The 23,393-nt window shown below is 40.9% G+C and overlaps 1 protein-coding gene across 1 annotated transcript in view; it reads right to left on the bottom strand.

Annotated features, from left to right (window-relative positions):
* The window catches only part of LOC104653868 (zinc finger protein 91-like), a 78,901-nt gene extending 57,011 nt beyond the window's left edge, over window positions 1-21,890 (bottom strand). Inside the window, exon 1 of the mRNA XM_030925350.1 lies at window positions 21,808-21,890. Within this exon, the coding sequence (XP_030781210.1) occupies window positions 21,808-21,810 (3 nt within the window). The 5' untranslated portion in view covers window positions 21,811-21,890. The remainder of the gene's footprint in view (window positions 1-21,807) is intronic.
* Window positions 21,891-23,393: the final 1,503 nt, after the last annotated feature.

The raw sequence follows: 23,393 nt of genomic DNA, 5'->3' as shown, positions 1-23,393 counted from the left end.
ACAAACTACCATCAGAGAATACTATAAACGCCTCTACGCAAATCAACTAGAAAATCTAGAAGAAATGGATAATTTCCTGGACACTTACACTCTCCCAAGGCTAAACCAGGAAGAAGTTGAATCCCTGAATAGACCAATAGCAGGCTCTGAAATTGAGGCAACAATTAATAGCCTACCCACCAAAAAAAGTCCAGGACCAGATGGATTCACAGCTGAATTCTACCAGAGGTACAAGGAGGAGCTGGTACCATTCCTTCTGAAACTATTCCAATCAATAGAAAAAGAGGGAATCCTCCCTAACTCATTTTATGAGGCCAACATCATCCTGATACCAAAGCCTGGCAGAGACACAACAAAAAAAGAGAATTTTAGACCAATATCCCTGATGAACATTGATGCAAAAATTCTCAATAAAATACTGGCAAACCGGATTCAGCAGCACATCAAAAAGCTTATCCACCATGATCAAGTGGGCTTCATCCCTGGGATGCAAGGCTGGTTCAACATTCGCAAATCAATAAACGTAATCCAGCATATAAACAGAACCAAAGACAAGAACCACATGATTGTCTCAATAGATGCAGAAAAGGCTTTTGACAAAATTCAACAGCCCTTCATGCTAAAAACGCTCAATAAATTCGGTATTGATGGAACGTACCTCAAAATAATAAGAGCTATTTATGACAAACCCACAGCTAATATCATACTGAATGGGCAAAAACTGGAAAATTTCCCTTTGAAAACTGGCACAAGACAGGGATGCCCTCTCTCACCACTCCTATTCAACATAGTGTTGGAAGTCCTGGCTAGGTCAATCAGGCAAGAGAAAGAAATCAAGGGTATCCAGTTAGGAAAAGAAGAAGTCTAATTGTCCCTGTTTGCAGATGACATGATTGTATATTTAGAAAACCCCATCGTCTCAGCCCAAAATCTCCTTAAGCTGATAAGCAACTTCAGCAAAGTCTCAGGATACAAAATTAATGTGCAAAAATCACAAGCATTCTTATACACCAGTAACAGACAAGCAGAGAGCCAAATCAGGAATGAACTTCCATTCACAATTGCTTCAAAGAGAATAAAATATCTAGGAATCCAGCTTACAAGGGATGTAAAGGACCTCTTCAAGGAGAACTACAAACCACTGCTCAGTGAAATCAAAGAGGACACAAACAAATGGAAGAACATACCATGCTCATGGATAGGAAGAATCAATATCGTGAAAATAGCCATACTCCCCAAGGTTATTTATAGATTCAATGCCATCCCCATCAAGCTACCAATGAGTTTCTTCACAGAATTGGAAAAAAACGGCTTTAAAGTTCATATGGAACCAAAAAAGAGCCCGCATTGCCAAGACAATCCTAAGTCAAAAGGACAAAGCTGGAGGCGTCACGCTACCTGACTTCAAACTATACTACAAGGCTACAGTAACCAAAACAGCATGGTACTGGTACCAAAACAGAGATATAGACCAATGGAACAGAACAGAGTCCTCAGAAATAATACCGCACATTTACAGCCATCTGATCTTTGACAAACCTGAGAGAAACAAGAAATGGGGAAAGGATTCCCTATTTAATAAATGGTGCTGGGAAAATTGGCTAGCCATAAGTAGAAAGCTGAAACTGGATCCTTTCCTTACCCCTTATACGAAGATAAATTCAAGATGGATTAGAGACTTAAATGTTAGACCTAATACCATAAAAACCCTAGAAGAAAATCTAGGTAGTACCATTCAGGACATAGGCATGGGCAAGGACTTCATGTCTAAAACACCAAAAGCAATGGCAGCAAAAGCAAAAATTGACAAATGGGATCTAATTAAACTAAAGAGCTTTTGCACAGCAAAAGAAACTACCATCAGAGTGAACAGGCAACCTACAGAATGCGAGAAAATTTTTGCAACCTACTCATCTGAAAAAGGGCTAATATCCAGAATTCTACAAAGAACTCAAACAAATATACGAGAAAAAAACAAACAACCCCATCAAAAAGTGGTGAAAAGATATGAACAGACATTTCTCAAAAGAAGATATTCATACAGCCAACAGACACATGAAAAAATGCTCATCGTCACTCGTCATCAGAGAAATGCTAATCAAAACCACAATGAGATACCATCTCACACCAGTTAGAATGGCAATCATTAAGAAGTCAGGAAACAACAGGTGTTGGAGAGGATGTGGAGAAATAGGAACACTTTTACACTGTTGGTGGGATTGTAAACTAGTTCAACCATTATGGAAAACAGTATGGCAATTCCTCAAGGATCTAGAACTAGATGTACCATATGACCCAGCCATCCCACTACTGGGTATATACCCAAAGGATTATAAATTATTCTACTACAAAGACACATGTACACGTATGTTTATTGCGGCACTATTCACAATAGCAAAGACTTGGAATCAACCCAAATGTCCATCTGTGACAGACTGGATTAAGAAAATGTGGCACATATACACCATGGAATACTATGCAGCCATAAAAAAGGATGAGTTTGCGTCCTTTGTAGGGACATGGATGCAGCTGGAAACCATCATTCTTAGCAAACTATCACAAGAACAGAAAACCAAACACCGCATGTTCTCACTCATAGGTGGGAACTGAACAATGAGATCACTTGGACTCAGGAAGGGGAACATCACGCACTGGGGCCTATCATGGGGAGGGGGGAGGAGGGAGGAGGGAGGGATTGCATTGGGGAGTTATACATGATATAAATGATGAATTGATGGGTGCTGACGAGTTGATGGGTGCAGCACACCAACATGGCATAAGTATGCATATGTAACAAACCTACACGTTATGCACATGTACCCTAGAACTTAAAGTATAATTAAAAAAAAAAAAAAAAAAAAAAAAAAAAAAAAAGAATGTTGAATATTGGCCCCAACTCTCTTCTGGCTTGTAGAGTTTCTGCCGAGAGATCTGCTGTTAGTCTGATGGGCTTCCCTTTGTGGGTAACCCGACCTTTCTCTCTGGCTGCCCTTAAGATTTTTTCCTTCATTTCAACTTTGGTGAATCTGACAATTATGTGTCTTGGAGTTGCTCTTCTCGAGGAGTATCTTTGTGGCGTTCTCTGTATTTCCTGAATTTGAATGTTGGCCTGCCCTACCAGGTTGGGGAAGTTCTCCTGGATGATATCCTGAAGAGTGTTTTCCAACTTGGTTCCATTTTCCCCCTCACTTTCAGGCACCCCAATCACACGTAGATTTGGTCTTTTTACATAATCCCATACTTCTTGCAGGCTTTGTTCATTTCTTTTTCTTCTTTTTTCTTTTGATTTCTCTTCTCGCTTCATTTCATTCATTTGATCCTCAATCACTGATACTCTTTCTTCCAGTTGATCGAGTCGGTTACTGAAGCTTGTGCATTTGTCACGTATTTCTCGTGTCATCGTTTTCATCTCTGTCATTTCGTTTATGATCTTCTCTGCATTAATTAGTCTAGCTGTCAATTCTTTCACTCTTTTTTCAAGATTTTTAGTTTCTTTGCGCTGGGTACATAATTCCTCCTTTAGCTCTGAGAAGTTTGATGGACTGAAGCCTTCTTCTCTCATCTCGTCAAAGTCATTCTCTGACCACCTTTGATCCATTGTTGGCGATGGGCTGCGCTCCTTTGCAGGGGGAGATGCGCTCTTATTTTTTGAATTTCCAGCTTTTCTGCCCTGCTTTTTCCCCATCTTTGTGGTTTTATCTGCCTCTGGTCTTTGATGATGGTGACGTACTGATGGGGTTTTGGTATAGGTGTCCTTCCTGTTTGATAGTTTTCCTTCTGACAGTCAGGACCCTCAGCTGTAGGTCTGTTGGAGATTGCTTGAGGTCCACTCCAGACCCTGTTTGCCTGGGTATCAGCAGCAGAGGTTGCAGAAGATAGAATATTGCTGAACAGCGAGTGTACCTGTCTGATTCTTCCTTTGGAAGTTTCCTCTCAGGGGTGTACTCCACCCTGTGAGGTGTGGGGTGTCAGACTGCCCCTAGTGGGGGATGTCTCCAAGTCAGGCTACACAGGGGTCAGTGACCCACTTGAGCAGGCAGTCTGTCTGTTCTCAGATCTCAACCTCCGTGTTGGGAGATTCACTGCTCTCTTCAAAGCTGTCAGACAGTCGTTTGCGTCTGCAGAGGTTCTGCTGCCTTTTTGTTGTTTTTTTTTTAGCTGTGCCCTGTCCCCAGAGGTGGAGTCTACAGAGACAGGCAGGTTTTCTTGAGCTGCTGTGAGCTCCACCCAGTTCGAGCTTCCCAGCGGCTTTGTTTACCTACTTAAGCCTCAGCAATGGCGGGCGCCCCTCCCCCAGCCTGGCTGCTGCCTTACAGTTAGATCGCAGACTGCTGTGTTAGCAATGAGGGAGGCTCCGTGGGCATGGGACCCTCCCGGCCAGGTGTGGGATATATTCTCCTGGTGTGCCTGTTTGCTTAAAGCACAATATTGGGGTGGGAGTTACCCAATTTTCCAGGTGTTGTGTGTCTCAGTTTCCCTGGCTAGGAAAACGGATTCCCTTCCCCCTTGCACTTCCCAGGTGAGGCGATGCCTCGCCCTGCTTCAGCTCTCACTGGTCAGGCTGCAGCAGCTGACCAGGACCGATTGTCCGGCACTCCCTAGTGAGATGACCCCAGTACCTCAGTTGAAAATGCAGAAATCACCGGTCTTCTGTGTCGCTCGCGCTGGGAGTTGGAGACTGGAGCTGTTCCTATTCGGCCATCTTGCTCCGCCCCCGCAGATTATTTTTTTCAGAAGATTTGGAATAAAGTCTGAGTTTCTGAATTTCTAACAAGTTCACCAGTAATGTAACTGTTTTTGTCCTAATAAGAATATTTTGTCAAACATCCAGTAAATGAAAGAACCTGTGTTTTTCCCAGTTTTGCTGGCTCATAAACACAAGTATAGTGATATCTGCAAATTGGCCATGTAATCCTAATTAGAAGCCTAGGCTGATAACCACTTAGCTAAGAATTACCTCACATGTTTGAATGACCTTATAAATCTCTTGATAATTTTGGCCCCACTCTAGGTAATGCGATTCTGAAGGTTTGCAAACGGTCCGTAAATGTATGTTTTAAACAAGTCCACTGTCAATGCTGATGGTGCTCCCCATGGACTCATCATTAGATTAGTTAGAGAAAGCGGGCACAGCACAGAATCCCTTACACTCAGCACTCTTGTCACAACACAAATAATTTTGGTACAAATGAAGACAACCAATCTCCATCCTACAATATCATATTCTTTGTTGGCTCTTTAAAGTTTACAGAGAAAATAGGAGGCAGCAATGTCTGAATAAGTCTGCATTTGGAAAAGAACATGTACACGTGTACTAATGCAATGTTTATTAAGCAAGTACTATGTGATCAAGAGTATGTTACAGAGAACTGTGTTGGGAATAATGTATTATGTGATTTAATCCTCGTAACACCCCAGGGTTTAGTACTAAGTGTCTAATAATTCCCATTATTAAGATAAAAGGCCCACCATTTGTATTTACTTTTCTGTTTCTCAGTCATTGGTTGTTAAAAAATGTATAGAGTAAAAGCTAAATATAGACAGATGAGAGGGATACAGAAAGGAAGAGGTTAATGTAGTTCAGCGAAATTTTTATTGTATTTATATTTATTTTCTTGTGACTTGTGGAGCAACTACTGGATCTGAAGGCATAGAAAACAAGTTGCTAAATGGAATGTCTCTGCAAGCACTGGTTTTAATAGAAACTTTAAAAATTAAGACCTTAAAATGCATACTTGATTTTTTCCATTTATCTCCTTCTGGGTTTCAGGAAATTGTGCATAACAGCTCTAGAAAGGTAGCAGGATTCACTACCCAAAACTCTGATTGATTTTTCCCAATCAGTTCTGTGAGGCAAGACTCCATGGTGGTGCCAGACCTAAATGAAGCCCCCAAACAAGGTGACTCTGAATAGAATTGGGTCAGGGAGAGAACCCTATGTAGAATTCTGCTCTCTATGTCTCCAGGGGTATTTCCAGTTCTATTTTTCCTAAGTTTACCCAAGAGAAACTTAAATGCCAGACTTTGTGTAATTTTAATCTTTTTTCGCCACTGCCCTGTTAATTTTATAACATAAACTGATGAGTAATTTAAACAAATCTCTTAAGGTTTCTTAGGGTAATTTTATTAGAAGATAAATATGTATTCTTAGCAAGGTAATAGAAATACAAAGAGTAATAACAACTCTTCTGTCCCTAAGTATCTCTTAAGATGATATCAGAAGTCACAAAAACATAAAGTGGCCCAAGTAAAGCCTAAGGTTTTTTGCACACATCTATTCATTGTACCAACCATATGATGCTTAATTCAACAATATATCTAGCTGCTAGTCTAGACTGAAAGTTCCTGGATGGTAAGAACCATGACTGCTTCAACTAGTTTTTGAATGGCCATAAAAAGTTTAAAATACTACTTTATCTGTTTGAGTCTCCAGACCTCGTTTTTCACCCGAGTGCCAGGAAACTGGAGAAACTCTCATCTGGCTACCAACCAAAGACCTATTTTGTATGAAGGGAGGAACAAACACAGGCTGACTTCATTTCTCTTACACTGAGAGTTAGCAGAATTAACCACTCTTGTCTGACTGACACAGTTCTGCTCTGGACATCCTCAAATTTCTCAGCAACACCCAGCTGATTGTGAGAGGGTTTCCAGTGAGCCTGGGCTGACGGCCCAATGGTAAGCCAGGCAGGAGAAACTCAGGCTGATTCTAAATAGAAAATAGAACTGCCCTGGTGGAGCTCCAGAACCTGGATCTCTTGGATAAGAGGAAGGAGAATACTGTACTCCAGAATCACATTTTACAGGTAGGTGTAGTTGGGATCATGCTGTGGATATTTTGAGGTCTTGATCTATCACTCCTAAGATGCTTGTTTACACTTACAGATTTTGCCTTCAGATTGTTTACACCTGGAGCCTCTCACATAACTATAGCAGGTCACTGGATAAGATCTGAAAAGCTGAAAGAGCCACACTCTTAAAAAGAAACTTTAAGATGTCAGTGTTGACATCTCACAATGCAGAAAATGCCTCTTGTTGGTTTTCTGTACATTTTCAATACAAAGTCTAACCCTGTCTTGTAATCCCAGGCAGGGGCCAGAACTTAGGTGTAGATTCTAGGTGGGATCAACCTGGCTCTACATTCTTGGGTGTTACAGCAAGTGGAGTACAATCAACGGAGAAAGCCCCTCATACGGGCGGCTCTAGCATTCTAAGTGATATGTCTACCTAAAAGGAAAAAGCTGAAGAAACATGAATATAAGTTGACAAGTTTATTTGGGCCAAACATGAGGACTGTAACCTGGCAGCAAAGATTCAAGTTGCCTGGAATCTACACTTTAATTAGCAGTAGTTACCAGTGGATTTGTAAAGGTAAAAAAAAAAAAAAAAAAAGAGAGAGTGGGTTGATACAAAAATTCTTATTTATTTACAGAAATAACATTAATTATCAGTTGGATATACATTATGAAGGTTTAGAGTATGGGTTATAGTGTTAGTGTCCAGTGTGACACTAATAGTTTAATTTACTCTACTAATGGCAACAGCGAACAGTTTTAAGAAATGAATATAGTTTAAAGGGGGAAAAAAGACATAATTGTGCTCTTATTTTAATGTCTGAGTTTGACAACTGAAAGAATTTGTATTCCTCAAATAGAAGGTTTTCTCCCCAATATAAGACCTAGATTCAGAAAATGGAGCTGCAGGTTTAGGTCCTGGATTGTTGGAATAGCAACAGATGTTACCTGCACATTTGTGGGCATAAAGAGGAAATTTGTGGGCATTTTAGCAAGAGAAGGAAGGGGAAAGCGGAGAACCTCATGTCTACATGTCATTACTCTGATTGGGCTTTTGGGCCCCGTGGTCTGTGAATTAGTTTCACATCTGAAAACAGAAGAGTCACTGAAAGAGGTAAAATGATAGATTACGACCCTGTGAAGTTTGTAAAAATCTGATCTAGCCTCTCTAGAAGTGACTGTACAAAACTATAAATAGCAAATAGGCAGAGACACAGTTCTGCCTGCATATTTAGGGGACAGCATGCACTCTGCAGCACAATTATGAGTATACTGGAAGCCTGAGGGGGAAAGTCCTTGCTAGAGTAAAGCTTAGTTGGCATCTAATATATTTATATCATGTCTAGTAATTCCAGACAGTGTTTGGGAACTATAATTAAGAGAAAAATTCTCACCTCACTTTTGCTTTTGAAGTGTAAATACTTCAGCCTGCAAATACTGAATAATTACCTTGCATAATCAGTTTCCCACCACACAAACTTAGCATTTTTTAGTCTTTATCATTCTACAATGCTAAATTTAATCCTATCTTAGTGCTCAACTTTTGTGTGCTCTTACAATGAGCTTTAATCTAAACAAATCTGTGTCCACTTTAAAAGACTAAGAACATGAAACATGGCCAGGCACGGTGGTTCACGCCTGTAATCCCAGCACTTTGGGAGGCCAAGGCGGGCAGATCACAAGGTCAGGAGATCGAGACCATCCTGACCAACACGGTGAAACCCCGTCTCTACTAAAAATACAAAAATTAGCCAGGCGTGGTGGTGTGCGCCTATAGTCCCAGCTGCTAGGGAGGCTGAGGCAGGAGAATGGCGTGAACCTGGGAGACGGAGCTTGCAGTGGCGACAGAGTGAGACTCTATTTCAAAAGGAAGGCAGGCAGGCAGGCAGGCAGGAAGGAAGGAAGGTAAGAAGGGAAACAAACCTTTGCCAAAGCAAAAATAAAAAGCAAAGAATCTGAGGTCCTAAATGAATACTATCCTGAGTCAGTAAGAATGAAAAAAAGGTTGATTTAGCTGTTACAATTATTTACATATATTTTTTTAAAAGCACAGAAAAAAGCCTACATATAATCTAAATGCTTTAAGGGAGATGAACAAAATATCCTCCCTGATTTTCAGGTAGGATAATAAAGCCACTTATTTCTCATTTATGTTTTGTCCGAAAGCAGCCAGGTCTCTGGACATGTTTTTGAACTCTTGGATATCTGAATTTTAGTAGACACTGGATTCAGGCATCTAAGGAGTAACCCTGGGCACATGGTGCACTTGGAAGAATGTTTATGGGGTAAAAAGCTAAAGAGGAAATGTGTTATAAAAAGTCCATGGTTGCACATGAATAAAGCAAGTTCTCAGAGTCCTATAAAGAGACTTAGATTCTGATACAATAACAGTGGTAGACTACAACACCCCACAGACACTATTAGAGTATTGAGACAGAAAATTCACAGATATTAGAACCTAAACCCAACACTTGACCAAATAGACATCTATAAAACTCTCCACCTAAAAACAAGATTATATACACTCTTCTCATTACCATGTGGCACATACTCTAAAATTGACCACACAATCAGAAATAAAACAATCCTTAGCAAATTCAAAAATCCCAAAATCATACTAATCACACACACAGACTACAGCTTGATAAAAATATAATTCAATTTTAAAAACCCACTTAGGCTGGGCATGGTGGCTCACACCTATAATCCCAGAACTTTGGGAGGCTGAGGCAGGCGGATTACCTGAGGTCAGGAGTGCAAGACCAGACTGGTCAACATGGCGAAACCCCGTCTCTACTAAAAATACAAAAAATAGCTGGGTGTGGTGGCACGCACGTGTAATCCCAGGTACTCAGGAGGGTGAGGCAGGAGAATTGCTTGAACTCGGGAGGCAGAGGTTGCAGTGAGCCGAGATCATGCCACTGCACTCCAGCCTGGGCAACAGAGCGAGACTCCATTTCAAAAAACAAAAACAAAAAGAACAAACAAAAACCCACTTGATACCATACAATTACATGGATATTAAATAGCCTGCACTTAAATGACTTTGGGGTAAATAACAACATTAAGGCAGGAATTAAGAAGTTCTTTAAAACAAATGAGAACAAGGATACAACATAACAGAATCTCTGCAACACAACTAAGATAGTGTTAATGGGAAAATTTAAACCATTAAATGTTCACATCAAAAAGGTAGAAAGACCTCAATTTAACAACTTTATATCATCAGTAAAGAATGAGAGAAGCAAGAGCAAATCAACTCTTCAGCTAGCAGAAGACAAGAAGTAACCAAAATCAGATGTTAAAAGAAGGAGATTTAGACAGTAAAAACTACACAAAAGATAAGAAATCTAGGAGTTAAATCTTTGAAAATTTTTCTAAGTTAAATAAACCACTAGCTAGATTAATGAAGAAAGACGATCCAAACTTGAAATGACAAAAGGGATATTATTACTGATCCCACAAAAATACAAGTAACTATTGAAGTTTACTATGAACACCTCTATGCACACAAACTAGAAAATCTAGAAAAATGGATAAATTTCTGGGCAAATACATCCTCCCAAGAGTGAACGAAAAAGAAACTGAGTCCCTGAATAGACCAGTAACAAGCTCCAAAACTGAATTTGTAACAAATAGCCTACCAACCAAAAAAAGCCCAAGACCAGACAGATTCACAGCTGAATTCTACAGATGTACAAAGAAAATCTGGTACCATTTCTACTATAACTATTCCAAAAAAATTGAGGAAGACCTTCTCACCAAGTAATTACATAAGAACAGCATCATTCTGATACCAAAACCTGGCAGAGATAAAACAAAAAATAGAAAACCTGAGGCCAGTATCTTTGATAAACATTGATGAAAAAAATCCTTAACAAAATACCAGCAAACCAAATCCAGCAACACATCAAAAAGTTAATCCACTATGTTCAACTAGGTTTTATCCATGGGATGCAAGATTGGTTCAACATACACAAATTAATACATGTTATTAATCACATAAATAGAACTAGGGACAAAAATCACAAGATTATCTCAATAGATGGAGAAAGAGCTTTCAACAAAATTGAACATCTTTCATGTTAAAAGCCCTCAACAAACTATGCATTGAAGGTACATACTTCAAAATAATAAGTTATCTATGACAAATCCACAGCCTACATACTGAATGGAAACAAGCTGGAAGCATTTCTCCTTGAAAACTGGAGGAAGACAAAAGTGCCTTCTCTCACCACTCTTATTCAACATAGAATTAGAAGTTCTAGCCAGAGCAATCAGGCAAAAGAAAAAATACAAGGCATTCAAACAGAAAGAGAGGAAGTCAAACTATCCCTGTTTGCAGATGACCTAATTCTATATCTAGAAAATCCTACAGTCTCAGCAGAAAAGCTCTTTAAACTGACAGGCAACTTTAGCAGAGTTTCAAAATACAAAATAAATGTACTAAAGTCAGTAGCATTCCTGTACATCAACAACAGCCAAACAAAAAGCCAAATCAAAAACAATCCCATTCACAATAACTAGGAATACAGCTAACCAGGGAGGGTGAAAGATCTCTATGACAAGAATTACAAAACATTGACTAGAGAAGTCAGAGACGACACAAACAAATGGAAAACTATTTTATACTCATAAATAGAAAATATCAACATCATTAAAATGGCCATACTGCCCAACGAAATTTACAGATTTAATGCTATTTCTATTAAACCACTGTTAACATTTTTAACAGAACTAAAGAAATAAAAAAAACACTTTAAATTTCATATGGAACCAAAAAAAAATAGCCAAGGTAATCCTAAGCAAAACGAACAAACCTGAATACATTACATTACTGACCTCAACTATACTACAGGGCTACAGTAACCAAAGCAACCTGGTACTGGTACAAAAAAAACAGACTTATAGACCAATGCAACACAATAGAGGTCTAGAAATAATGCAACACACCTACAACCATCTGATCTTTAATAAAGCTGACGAAAGGAATTTGGGAAGAAATCCCTATTTAATAAATGGTGCTGAAATAACTAGCTGGCACTATGTAGAAGATTGAAACCGGACTCCATCCTTATACCATATACAAAAAAAAAGACTTAAGATAAATTAAAGACTTAAATGTAAAACTTAAAGTTGTTAAAAAAAAAAAAAAGAAAGAAAGAAAAACAAAACACTGACAGATAATCTGGGAAATACCATTCTAAACATAGAAACTGGCAAAGATTTCATGATGAAGATACCAAAGCAACTGCAACAAAAGCAAAATTTGACAAATGGGGCCTAATTAAACTAAAGAGCTTCTTCACAGAAAAGGAAACTATCAGCAGAGTGAACAGACAACCTACAGAATAAAAAAAAAATTGTAAACTACACTTCTGACAAAGGTCTAATATCCTGAATCTATAAAAAACTTAAACAAGTTTACAAGAAAAAAGCAAACAACCTTATTAAAAAGTAGGCAAAAAACATGCACGGATGCTTTTCAAAAGAAGATTTTCCATATTGCCAACACGCATATTTTTAAAAATGTTCATCACTCATTATTAGACAAATGCAAAGAAAAATCACAATGAGGACGGGTGCGGTGGCTCAAGCCTGTAATTCCAGCACTTTGGGAGGCCGAGACGGGCGGATCACGAGGTCAAGAGATAGAGACCATCCTCGCTAACACGGTGAAACCCCATCTCTACTAAAAAAGAAAGAAAAAAGAAAAAGAAAAACCACAATGAGATACCATTTCACACCAGTCAGAATGGCTATTATTAAAAAGTCAAAAAATAACAGATGCTGGCAAGGTTGTAAAAAACAGGGAATGCCTATACACTGCTGGTGGGAATGTAAATTAGTTCAACCATTGTGAAAACCAGTGTAGTAATTCCTCACAGAACCAAAAACAAAATTATCATTTGACCCAGCAATTTCATAATTGCTGGGTATGTACCCAAAGAAATGTATTCTGTCAAAAAGACACATGCACATGCAGGTTCATGGCAGCAATATTCAAAATAGCAAAGACATGGAATCAACCTAAATGCCAATCAATGGTAGACTGAATAAAAAAAATGTGGTACAGACAGGCATGGTGGCTCCTACCTGTGATCCCAGCACTTTGGGAGCCAAGGCAGGTGGATAGCCTGAGTTCAGGAGTTCAAAACCTAGCCTGAACGACAAGGCAAAACCCCATCTCTACAAAAACTGCAAAACCAAAAATTAGCTGCGACTGGTGGTGTGCATCTGTACTTATAGCTACTTGGGAGGCTGAGGTAGAAAGACTGCTTGAGCCCAGAAGCTGAGGCTGCAGTGAGCCAAGATTATGCCACTGCACTCCAGCCTGGACAACGGAGTGAGACTCTTTCTCCAAAAAAGTTAAATAACATAAAACAAGATTTAATAAAAACAAAATATGTACATAAACATTACGGATACCATGTGGCCATAAAAAATAGCAAGATCATGTCCTTAGCAGCAACACGGATGGAGCTAGAGACCATTAGCCTTAGAAAACTAATGCAGAAACAGAAAGCCAAATGAATGTTATTATTTAAAAGTAAGATTTAAACAATAAGAACACATGGACACAAGCAAACAACAGACACTGAGGTCTAGTTGAGGGTGGAGGGTGGGAGGACAAAGAGGATCAGAAAAAAACACTTGTTTGGCTCTATAGTAACTCAGTAACAAAATAATCAACACGCCAAACCCCATGACACAATTTTACCTACATAACAAAATTGCATATGTACCCTTGAACCAAAAATAAAAGTTAAAAGGAAAAAAATCCATGAGCAGGGGAGAGTACAATGTAGGTGGAAGAAATGGTTTGTGCTACAGATATGGCCCAGGTAGAGCTGTACTCTGGTTTATTTCTGTGTCCATGCAGGCAGATGAGATTATAAACAGATGGTCCAGAACCCTAGGTTGGTGGAGAAAACAGCTTACTGCTGCAGATTCAGTGCCTGGGGGTGGGGATATGCCAGGAGACTTGTAGATTCTTCAGTAGGTTTTTGGCAAGAAACACTAGGATAAAAAAAACACTGTGGTGAAATTCCTAAGGGTTGTGTTCAGTCCTGGGAGGGGTGTAGACACATCATGTCCAGTGGGTGTGTCTGTGAGTGGGTGGAAATCCTGTGGTGGCAGCTGTGGGAAAAGGGGGTCCGCTATCAAAACTCCTTTCCTCTTAAGTTTTCAATCCTCTCTCACCCTGGGAGGAGACATGGAATCACAGGATAACGGGCAATGTGACAGCCTATGTGCAGAAGAGCAGAGCCTAGCATTCCCAGACAACCAGAGTTCCATTCCAAGTCAGGCCAGGCCTCTGTGATCTCTTTCTTCTGGCATTAATTCTGTAATCTTTGCTGAACACCAAGCAATTCTCCAACACCAACTCATTGTCTAATATTTTAATTCTGACACCACCCAGAGTCAGTGCAGATTCTGATTCGGGGCTCAGTCCCACAACACTGTCCTTACTACAGATGCCAGTCACAAATCCCATGGGCCCATCTATGCTTCTGAGCTACTATTTAAAAATTGGAGACTTTCATAATCTCCCTCAAGTTCAATAATTTGGTAGAGCTACTCACAGAACTCAGCAAAACACTGTAGTGATGTTTACCAGTTTATTAAAAGAGATACAACCCAGGACAAGTCAAATGGAAGACATGTATAGAACAAATAAAAAGGTGGGGGGAAATGAAGCACATAGATAATCCAGGTGAACAGCTGTGATTAATAAAATTCCCCATCCTTTGTGTTCTCCAGGAACTGTTCTTGGAAACACCCTTCCCATTCATGACTTAGATGGTGCTCTCTTTTCTTACCTTTCACATAGCCAGACACGGGCTCTCCACATTTTCTTCTTTTTCTCATAAAAAAAATCAGCTGAATTTGTCGTCAGTGGTCCAAATAAAATACTTCTTAACCAAACTTTAATTAAGTTTATCTCCTTTTCACAGGCTCCTGAACTTTGAGCTACCCTCAGTCTGAGTCAACATACAAATGTATTTTATGTTCCTCCTAAGAACATGCTGACTTCAGGGTAAAACATTCTCTGACCTAAAATCTGATTATTCACCCTCCATTTGCCATTCCCGTCGCACCTTGTTTCTAACTGGCTTTGCTACTCCCTATGACAGAAAGCCCTTATCTGCCTAAATTTTGCAATCTTTATAGATCTTATAGCCGGTACTTCCTCCTGTTGCAATACTCCTTCGGAATTCAATTTTTATTTTTTTACTTAAATCTAACTGCTTTATTTTACAAAATCTAGAACTGCCTCAAAACAGTAACAGCTTCATCTTCAGTAAGACTTTTCCAGTCCCCTTCAATCTGCCTGTGGACCCCCAGCTTTCCATGGCTCTGAAGTTTCTCTCAGTATAAAGCCTTCTTCCATGGCTGTGGTGAGCAGGCTGAGACACCTGCAGACGAGGGAGGCTCCCCAGAAAGAAGTAATTGGGCCTTTAGTAACCTCTTTTTGCAGGCTCAATATTAGCCTTAGCTCAGAGTAACTGGGCTCAAGCTTTAATCTTCATCTCAGAGTTATTCACCTGGTTTTTGAAACTGTAAAATCCAGCAAAATTACTCAAACACAGTATTCATATAAGGGAAGGAAATTTTAAGGTGTCTGCATTTCATACCTCAATAAGAAAACCAAAAGTATCTATTCCTTTCAAACAATAAATGTATTATCGAATTATTTCAATTAAAAATCATGTAGTAAACAATTAGTCACATGGCAACACTTCTAGGAGGTACCAAGTTTCATCTAATAAAATTTGGCATGAAACTCAGAAATCAAGATAAAGGGATAGAGAAAAGAGATAGTGACTGTCACAAACGTACCCTGCAAGAAGAGGAACTAATGTTTTCATGAATCTATGTAACTCACCAGTTATCTACCACATTTTCTTGTGGAAATGTATTCATTTTCTAGAGCCAAAATGGAAGATTTTTCCTGTTTTTTTCCTTCATAGCTAGCATCTAAAAGCTAAGCCTTAAAATTCCGTTTGACATCACCAAGCCATAAAAAACACACCTGAGAAAATTTCAAAACTCAACAATGGGAAAGAAAAAGGTAAATGAGAATTTTTAACAAATGGAATATATGATTAGATATTAATTTTTTTCTGAAACCCACCTCTTTTATGCCATTTACAAATATATATATATACATATATATATTTTTTTTCCACCTTTCAAGCCCTACTAATAAAATGCAACTTACAATTAAAAACTGAGATGGTCCCGGAGCAAGGTGGCCTAATAGGAACAGCTCCAGGCTCCAGCTCCCAGCGTGAGTGACACAGAAGACTGGTGATTTCTGCATTTTCAACTGAGGTACCGGGTTCATCTCACTGGGGGACTGCCGGACAATCGGTGCTGGTCAGCTGGTGCAGCCTGACCAGCCAGAGCTGAAGCAGGGCGAGGCATCACCTCACCTGGAAAGTGCAAGGGGGAAGGGAATCCCTTTTCCTAGCCAAGGGAAACTGAGGCACACAACACCTGGAAAATCGGGTAACTCCCACCCTAATACTGCACTTTACCAAGGGCCTTAGCAAACGACTCACCAGGAGATTATATCCCACACCTGGTCAGGAAGGTCCCATGCTCAAGGAGCCTCCCTCATTGCTAGCACAGCAGTCTGAGATCTAACTGCAAGGCAGCAGCCAGGCTGGGGGAGGGGCGCCCACCATTGCTAAGGCTTAAGTAGGTAAACAAAGACTCCAGGAAGCTCGAACTGGGTGGAACCCACCACAGCTCAAGGAGGCCTGCCTGTCCCTGTAGACTCCACCTCTGGGGACAGGGCAAAGCTAAACAAAAAGCAGCTGAAACCTCTGCAGATGTAAATGACCCTGTCTGATAGCTTTGAAGAGAGCAGTGATTCTCCCAGCAAGGAGGCTGAGATCTGAGAACAGACGGACTCCCTGCTCAAGTGGGTCCCAGACCCCTGAGTCTGGGACCTAACTGAGAGATTCCCCACTAGGTGCAGACCGACACCTCACACCTCACACGGTGGGGGACACCCCTGAGACAAAGCTTCCAGAGCAAGAATCAGACAGCAACACTCGCTGTTCAGCAATATTCTATCTTCTGCAACCTCTGCTGCTGATACCCAGGCAAACAGGGTCTGGAGTGGACCTCAAGCAATCTCCAACAGACCTACAGCTGAGGGTCCTAACTGTTAGAAGGAAAACTAACAAACAGAAAGGATACCCACACCAAAACCCCACCAGTATGTCACCATGATCAAAGACCAAAGGCAGATATAACCACAAAGCTGGGGAAAAAGCAGGGCAAAAAAGCTGGAAATTCAAAAAATCAGAGCGCATCCCCCTCCAAAGGAACGCAGCTCATCGCCAGCAACGGATCAAAGCTGGATGGAGAATGACTTTGACGAGTTGAGAGAAGAAGGCTTCAGTCGATCAAACTTCTCAGAGCTAAAGGAGGAACTACATACCCAACAAAGAAACTAAAAATCTTGAAAAAATAATGGAAGCATGGATAACTAGAATAATCAATGCAGAGAAGGCCATAAACCAACTGATAGGGATAAAAACCATGACACGAGAAATACGTGACAAATGCACAAGCTTCAGTAACCAACTCGATCAACTGGAAGAAAGTATCAATGATTGAAGATCAAGTGAATGAAATGAAGCAAGAAGACAAGTCTAGAGAAAAAAGAAGAAAAAGAAATGCACAAAGCCTCCAAGAAATATGGGATTACGTGAAAAGACCAAATCTACATCTGATTGGTGTGCCTGAAAGTGATGGGGAAAATGGAACCAAGTTGGAAAACACTCTTCAGGATATCATCCAGGAGAACTTCCCAAACCTGGTAAGGCAGGCCAACATTCAAATTCAGGAAATACAGAGAATGCCACAAAGATACTCCTCGAGAAGAGCAACTCCAAGACACATAATTGTCAGATTCACCAAAGTTGAAATGAAGGAAAAAATGTTAAGGGCAGCCAGAGAGAAAGGTCGGTTACCCACAAAGGGAAGCCCATCAGACGAACAGCAGATCTCTCGGCAGAAACTCTCCAAGCCAGAAGAGGGTGGGGGCCAATATTCAACATTCTTAAAGAAAAGAATTTTCAACCCAGAATTTCACATCCAGCCAAACTAAGTTTCATCAGTGAAGAAGAAATAAAATCCTTTACAGGCAAGCAAATGCTTAGAGATTTTGTCATCACCAGGCCTGCCCTACAAGAGACCCTGAAGGAAACACTAAACATGGAAAGGAACAACTGGTACTAGCCATTGCAAAAACATGCCAAAATGTAAAGACCATCAATGCTAGGAAGAAACTGCATCAACTAACAAGCAAAATAACCAGCTAATATCACAATGACAGGATCAAGTTCACACATAACAATATTAACCTTAAATGTAAATGGACTAAATGGTCCAATTAAAAGACACAGACTGGCAAACTGGATAAAGAGTCAAATCAAACCAAATCAAAACTACAATGAGATACCATCTCACACCAGTTAGAATGGCAATCATTAAAAAGTCAGGAAACAACAGGTGCTGGAGAGGATGTGGAGAAATAGGAACACTTTTACACTGTTGGTGGGACTGTAAACTAGTTCAACCATTGTGGAAAACAGTATGGCGATTCCTCAAGGATATAGAACTAGATATACCATATGACCCAGCCATCCCATTACTGGGTATATACCCAAAGGATCATAAATCATGCTGCTATAAAGACACATGCACACATATGTTTATTGTGGCACTATTCACAATAACAATGACTTGGAATCAACCCAAATGTCCATCAGTGACAGACTGGATTAAGAAAATGTGGCACATATACACCATGGAATACTATGCAGCCATAAAAAAGGATGAGTTCGTGTCCTTTGTAGGGACGTGGATGCAGCTGGAAACCATCATTCTCAGCAAACTATCGCAAGAACAGTAAACCAAGCACCACATGTTCTCACTCATAAGTGGGAACTGAACAATGAGATCACTTGGACACGGGAAGGGGAACATCACACACCGGGGCCTCTTATGGGGAGGGGAGAGGGAGGAGAGATGGCATTGGGAGTTATACCTGATGTAAAAGATGGGTGCTGACAAGTTGATGGGTGCAGCACACCAACATGGCACATGTATACATATGTAACAAACCTGCACGTTGTGCACATGTAACCCTAGAACTTAAAGTATAATTTTAAAAAAAAATGTTTAAAAACTATATATTAGATTAAAGAAACAATTAAAAACTGAGGTTCAAGAAGTGAACAAATCTTTCACAGGTGATAAGCCTAGAGAGTGGCAGTGCTGATTAAAAACCACATGTGCCTTATTCATGTGTCAAGTAAGGCCATTCAATCACTTAAGAGATTCTCCCACCCCATCCTGCTCAATTAAGTGCTCAATAACCACCCTCTCAGGAGACACTGCACTATGTATGGCCCAGTGAGTGCACCAGATGCGTTTTACTTTCCAAGTTCTTGCACCATCTCACTGGGGTCAGGTTGTTTTTGACTTTTGGGATGCCATTTTTTTCTTTCACAAATTGTTCACTATTTTTCTTTAACTATATTTATTTCACTATTTTTCTGTCCCCTTAAAAAAAACCCAGGGGGCAGAAATTATTTGTTTTTCCCTCAATACCAGCATCTGATTGGCTGACCAGCAATGTGTCTCCAAGAAATGGAAGCTGGGTTGGGTAAAGACAGCTTTAATGTCTCAAGGGGTTAGCTTTTCAAAAAACTAAGTACACCAGGAGATTCCTGTCACTTGGCAGTTTATAGTTGGTTATGTATGAATTTTGTTTCCCATAGTGTAGTAATTTACAAAAACAAAAACAAACAAACAAAAAAAACAAAAAAGACGCACTGGAGTTAAATTTTTTTTTTAAATCAAAATCCAAAGACTAGAGTCACATCAGTTTAATCGCCTGCCACTTAGTTATTTTCACACTCCACAGGGGAATGATTTTCCCTTCATTGTTCAAATGCATCCCAAGCCACCTCTCAAGTCAACACTCCCACCACCCTGCATTCCTTCTTCCTAACTCTGGCTTGCAGTAAAATACTGCTTCCTTGAGAGGCTACACTCCATACCTCAGGTTTTCCTATGAAAGAAAATAACCCAGGAGCCAATATTCACTAGACATTCTAGCAGACATAACCATGGTGGGTATCTTGGTTTATCCCCAAACAATACTGAAACCCAAGACCAGGAAAAATTCAAGGGTGGCTGAAAACAAATAATCCCAAAAGTTTCCAAAGGGAAACCTTGATCCAAAAACATTCTGATAAGACTTCTGTACATAGAGAAGATAAAAGAGAGTTACAGTACAGTGTCAGGGGATTATTCTTCACTTTCTTCTCAGGGGAAATATTTTTCAAACACATCTTTGTAAAAGCCCCATCCAATGCTTTGTCAAAAAATGTGTAATTCATGGCCATAAGCAGTAGCTCACGCCTGTAATCACAGCACTTTGGGAGGCCAAGGCGGGCAGATCACTTGAGGTCATGAGTTCGAGAACAGCCTGGCTAACAAGGTGAAACCACGGTTCTACTAAAACTACAAAAATTAGCCAGGTGTGGTGGCACGCGCCTGTAATCCCAGCTACTCAAAAGGCTGAGGCACGAGAATCGCTTGAACGCGGGAGGCAAAGGCTGCAGTGAGCAGAGATGGCGCAACTGCACTCCAGCCTGGGTGACAAAGTGAGACTCCATCTTAATTTTTAAAAAATTATTAATTAAAACACGGTATCTAAAATGCATAGTAAAGGACAAATAGCTGATAATGTGAATTAGGGAGGGGAAACTGGCATTTGGGAATGTCAAAAAGAACTGAAAATTTAGTATTTTACTGCAAGCCAGAGTTAGGAAGAAGGAATGCAGGGTGGTGGGAGTGTTGACTTGAGAGGTGGCTTGGGATGCATTTGAAAAACGAAGGGAAAATCATTCCCCTGTGGAGTGTGAAAATAACTTAAGTGGCAGGCGATGAAACTGATGTGACTCTAGTCTTTGGATTTTGATTTAAAAAAAAAATTTAACTCCAGTGCGTCTTTTTTGTTTTTTTTTGTTTGTTTGTTTTTGTTTTTGTAAATTACTACACTATGGGAAACAAAATTCATACCTAACCAACTATAAACTGCCAAGTAACCTCTGATTGCATAACCAGGAAATCTGTACGCTCAGAGTGGAAATTAAGAAACTACCTGTGGCCGGACGCGGTGGCTCACGCCTGTAATCCCAGCATTTTGGGAGGCTGAGGCGGGCGGATCACGAGGTCAGGAGACCGAGACCATCCTGGCTAACACGGTGAAAACCCCTCTCTACTAAAAACACAAAAAATCAGCCGGGCGCGGTGGCGGGCGCCTATAGTCCCAGCTACGCTGGAGGTTGAGGCAGGAGAATGGCGTGAACCCGGGAGCAGAGCTTGCAGTGAACCGAGATCGCGCCACTGCACTCCAGCCTGGGCGACAGAGCGAGACTCCATCTCAAAAAACCAACCAACCTAACTGTACGTAACCGATTAATGAATGTGGGTTTTTTCGTCATGCACCTTATAAAAGTCTTCTCTTAGGGTGCTCTACAATTTTTGAACTACTATTTCAATAAATTATTTAACGTTTGCGGTAACTACCATAAATTTTTCATAAGAGAAAAGAGGGACGAAAAGCTCTTCCGATTCATGAACCCCGCACCCCGAGTCAGGATTCTCCCCTGACTACCCTCCCGTGGTCCCCGCACAATCGGGTAGAGACGCGGCGCGGTGAGTGCAGCGCAGCCCAGAGAGGGCTCCAGGCCGGGCACAGTCACACAGAAGGGAAGAGACAGGACGCCCGGGGTCCCGCCTGTCCGCCCAGCCGCCATCTTACGGCTGAAGGGGACTGAGGGCCGAGCTGCACCAAGGCGCCTCAGATTTTGGAGCTGACAGATGGGAGGCCTCAGTCCCGCTACAGCCACTTCCGACAGCTTTCAATCAGCCCCTTCCCCCTCTCTGGAGATGTCGGACCCGGCACTCTCACCATTTCTGGGTTTCCTAGTGGGTCCTGGCGTCTTAGCTGTGGATCTCCCAAAACTTGCAGGTCACCGGGCCACACAGACTGGGCCTCCAGAAGCGGAGGACACAGAGCAGTGAAGACGGGACCAGGAGCTCTGGCTGCAGGAAGAGACAAAAGACCAGCCAAATCCCGGAAGCCGTCCTGTACTTTCCAGGAGCGTGTCTTACTGGACGGTTCCCTAGTTTAGAGTCTCTGACTGGATAACGCTTAAAGCCCGCCCCTTCAGTCCCTGAGTGACAGAAGATTTGACCAGACACTGTGCTGAATGAAGAAAGAGTGACAGCCTGGGCTGCAACCTTTTCGGGCAGGGCTTCCTCCCTGAGCTGAGCTAGGACCAATCGGGAGTGTATTTGCATTTAACCTTGTGTACAAGGTGACGTGCATTTATAAATAACATATTATATGGCTATTCGCAAATGAAAAGAATATAATAACGATTATTTTAAAATTTCAGATTTTATGAACTTCCTGGCTTCTGGTCCTTTGAACAGGCAGCCTGAGATTTTAAAAATGAAGCAATCCTCTGAAATAAAATGTGAGCCAAATGTAAATTTCAAAATTTCAAGTAGCCAAACTTTTTTATTTTCATTTTAATTAATTAATGTATTTATTTTGAGACTGAGTCTCGCTCTGTCACCCAGATTAGTGCAGTGGCGGCGATCTCCGCTCACTACAACCTCCGGAACTCCCGGATTCAAGCGATTCTCCTGCTTTAGCCTCCCAAGTAGCTGGGATTACAGGGGCCTGCTAGCATGCCCGGCTAATTTTTTTTGTATTTTTAGTAAAGACAGAGTTTCACCATGTTGGTCAGGCTAGTCTCCAACTCCTGACCTCAGGTGATCTGCTCGCTTTGACATCCCAAAGTGCTGGGGTTACAGGCGTGAGCCACCACACCCGGCCATCCATGTCAGTTTTCTAATAGTAAAAAATAACCATCGAGAAAGGAATTTCTTTTTTTTTTTTTTTTTTTTTTTTTTGAGACAGAGTCTCGCTCTGTCGCCCAGGCTGGAGTGCAGTGGCCGGATCTCAGCTCACTGCAAGCTCCGCCTCCCGGGTTTACGCCATTCTCCTGCCTCAGCCTCCCGAGTAGCTGGGAATACAGGCGCCGCCACCACGTCCGGCTAGTTTTTTTGTATTTTTTAGTAGAGACGGGGTTTCACCGTGTTAGCCAGGATGGTCTACGATCTCCTGACCTCGTGATCCGCCCGTCTCGGCCTCCCAAAGTGCTGGGATTACAGGCTTGAACCACCGCGCCTGGCCTCAGGAATTATTTTTTAATTCATATTCTTATTAGTCAAAAATCATGTCCCCAGAATAATGATAATTTTGGAGTATTCTTATGGTAGCACCTTACTAAACAATATAGAACTGTTTTCCTCAATACCTATAAATAATTGTCACTAAATAAAAGAAAAACAAGATGGCCTCATCACTAGAATGAATAGAGAACATTTCTTTAAAATACAATTAAAATGTTATAAAAGGGCAGTGATTTGTTTCTTAAATTCTTTTACATGCCATTTTACACAATTGTAGTGTGTTTCTTTTTT

This window comes from Rhinopithecus roxellana, chromosome 20 (genome assembly GCF_007565055.1).
Source record: "Rhinopithecus roxellana isolate Shanxi Qingling chromosome 20, ASM756505v1, whole genome shotgun sequence".
Classification (NCBI taxonomy): domain Eukaryota; kingdom Metazoa; phylum Chordata; class Mammalia; order Primates; family Cercopithecidae; genus Rhinopithecus; species Rhinopithecus roxellana.
This window is presented reverse-complemented; position numbering and strand designations above follow the sequence as displayed.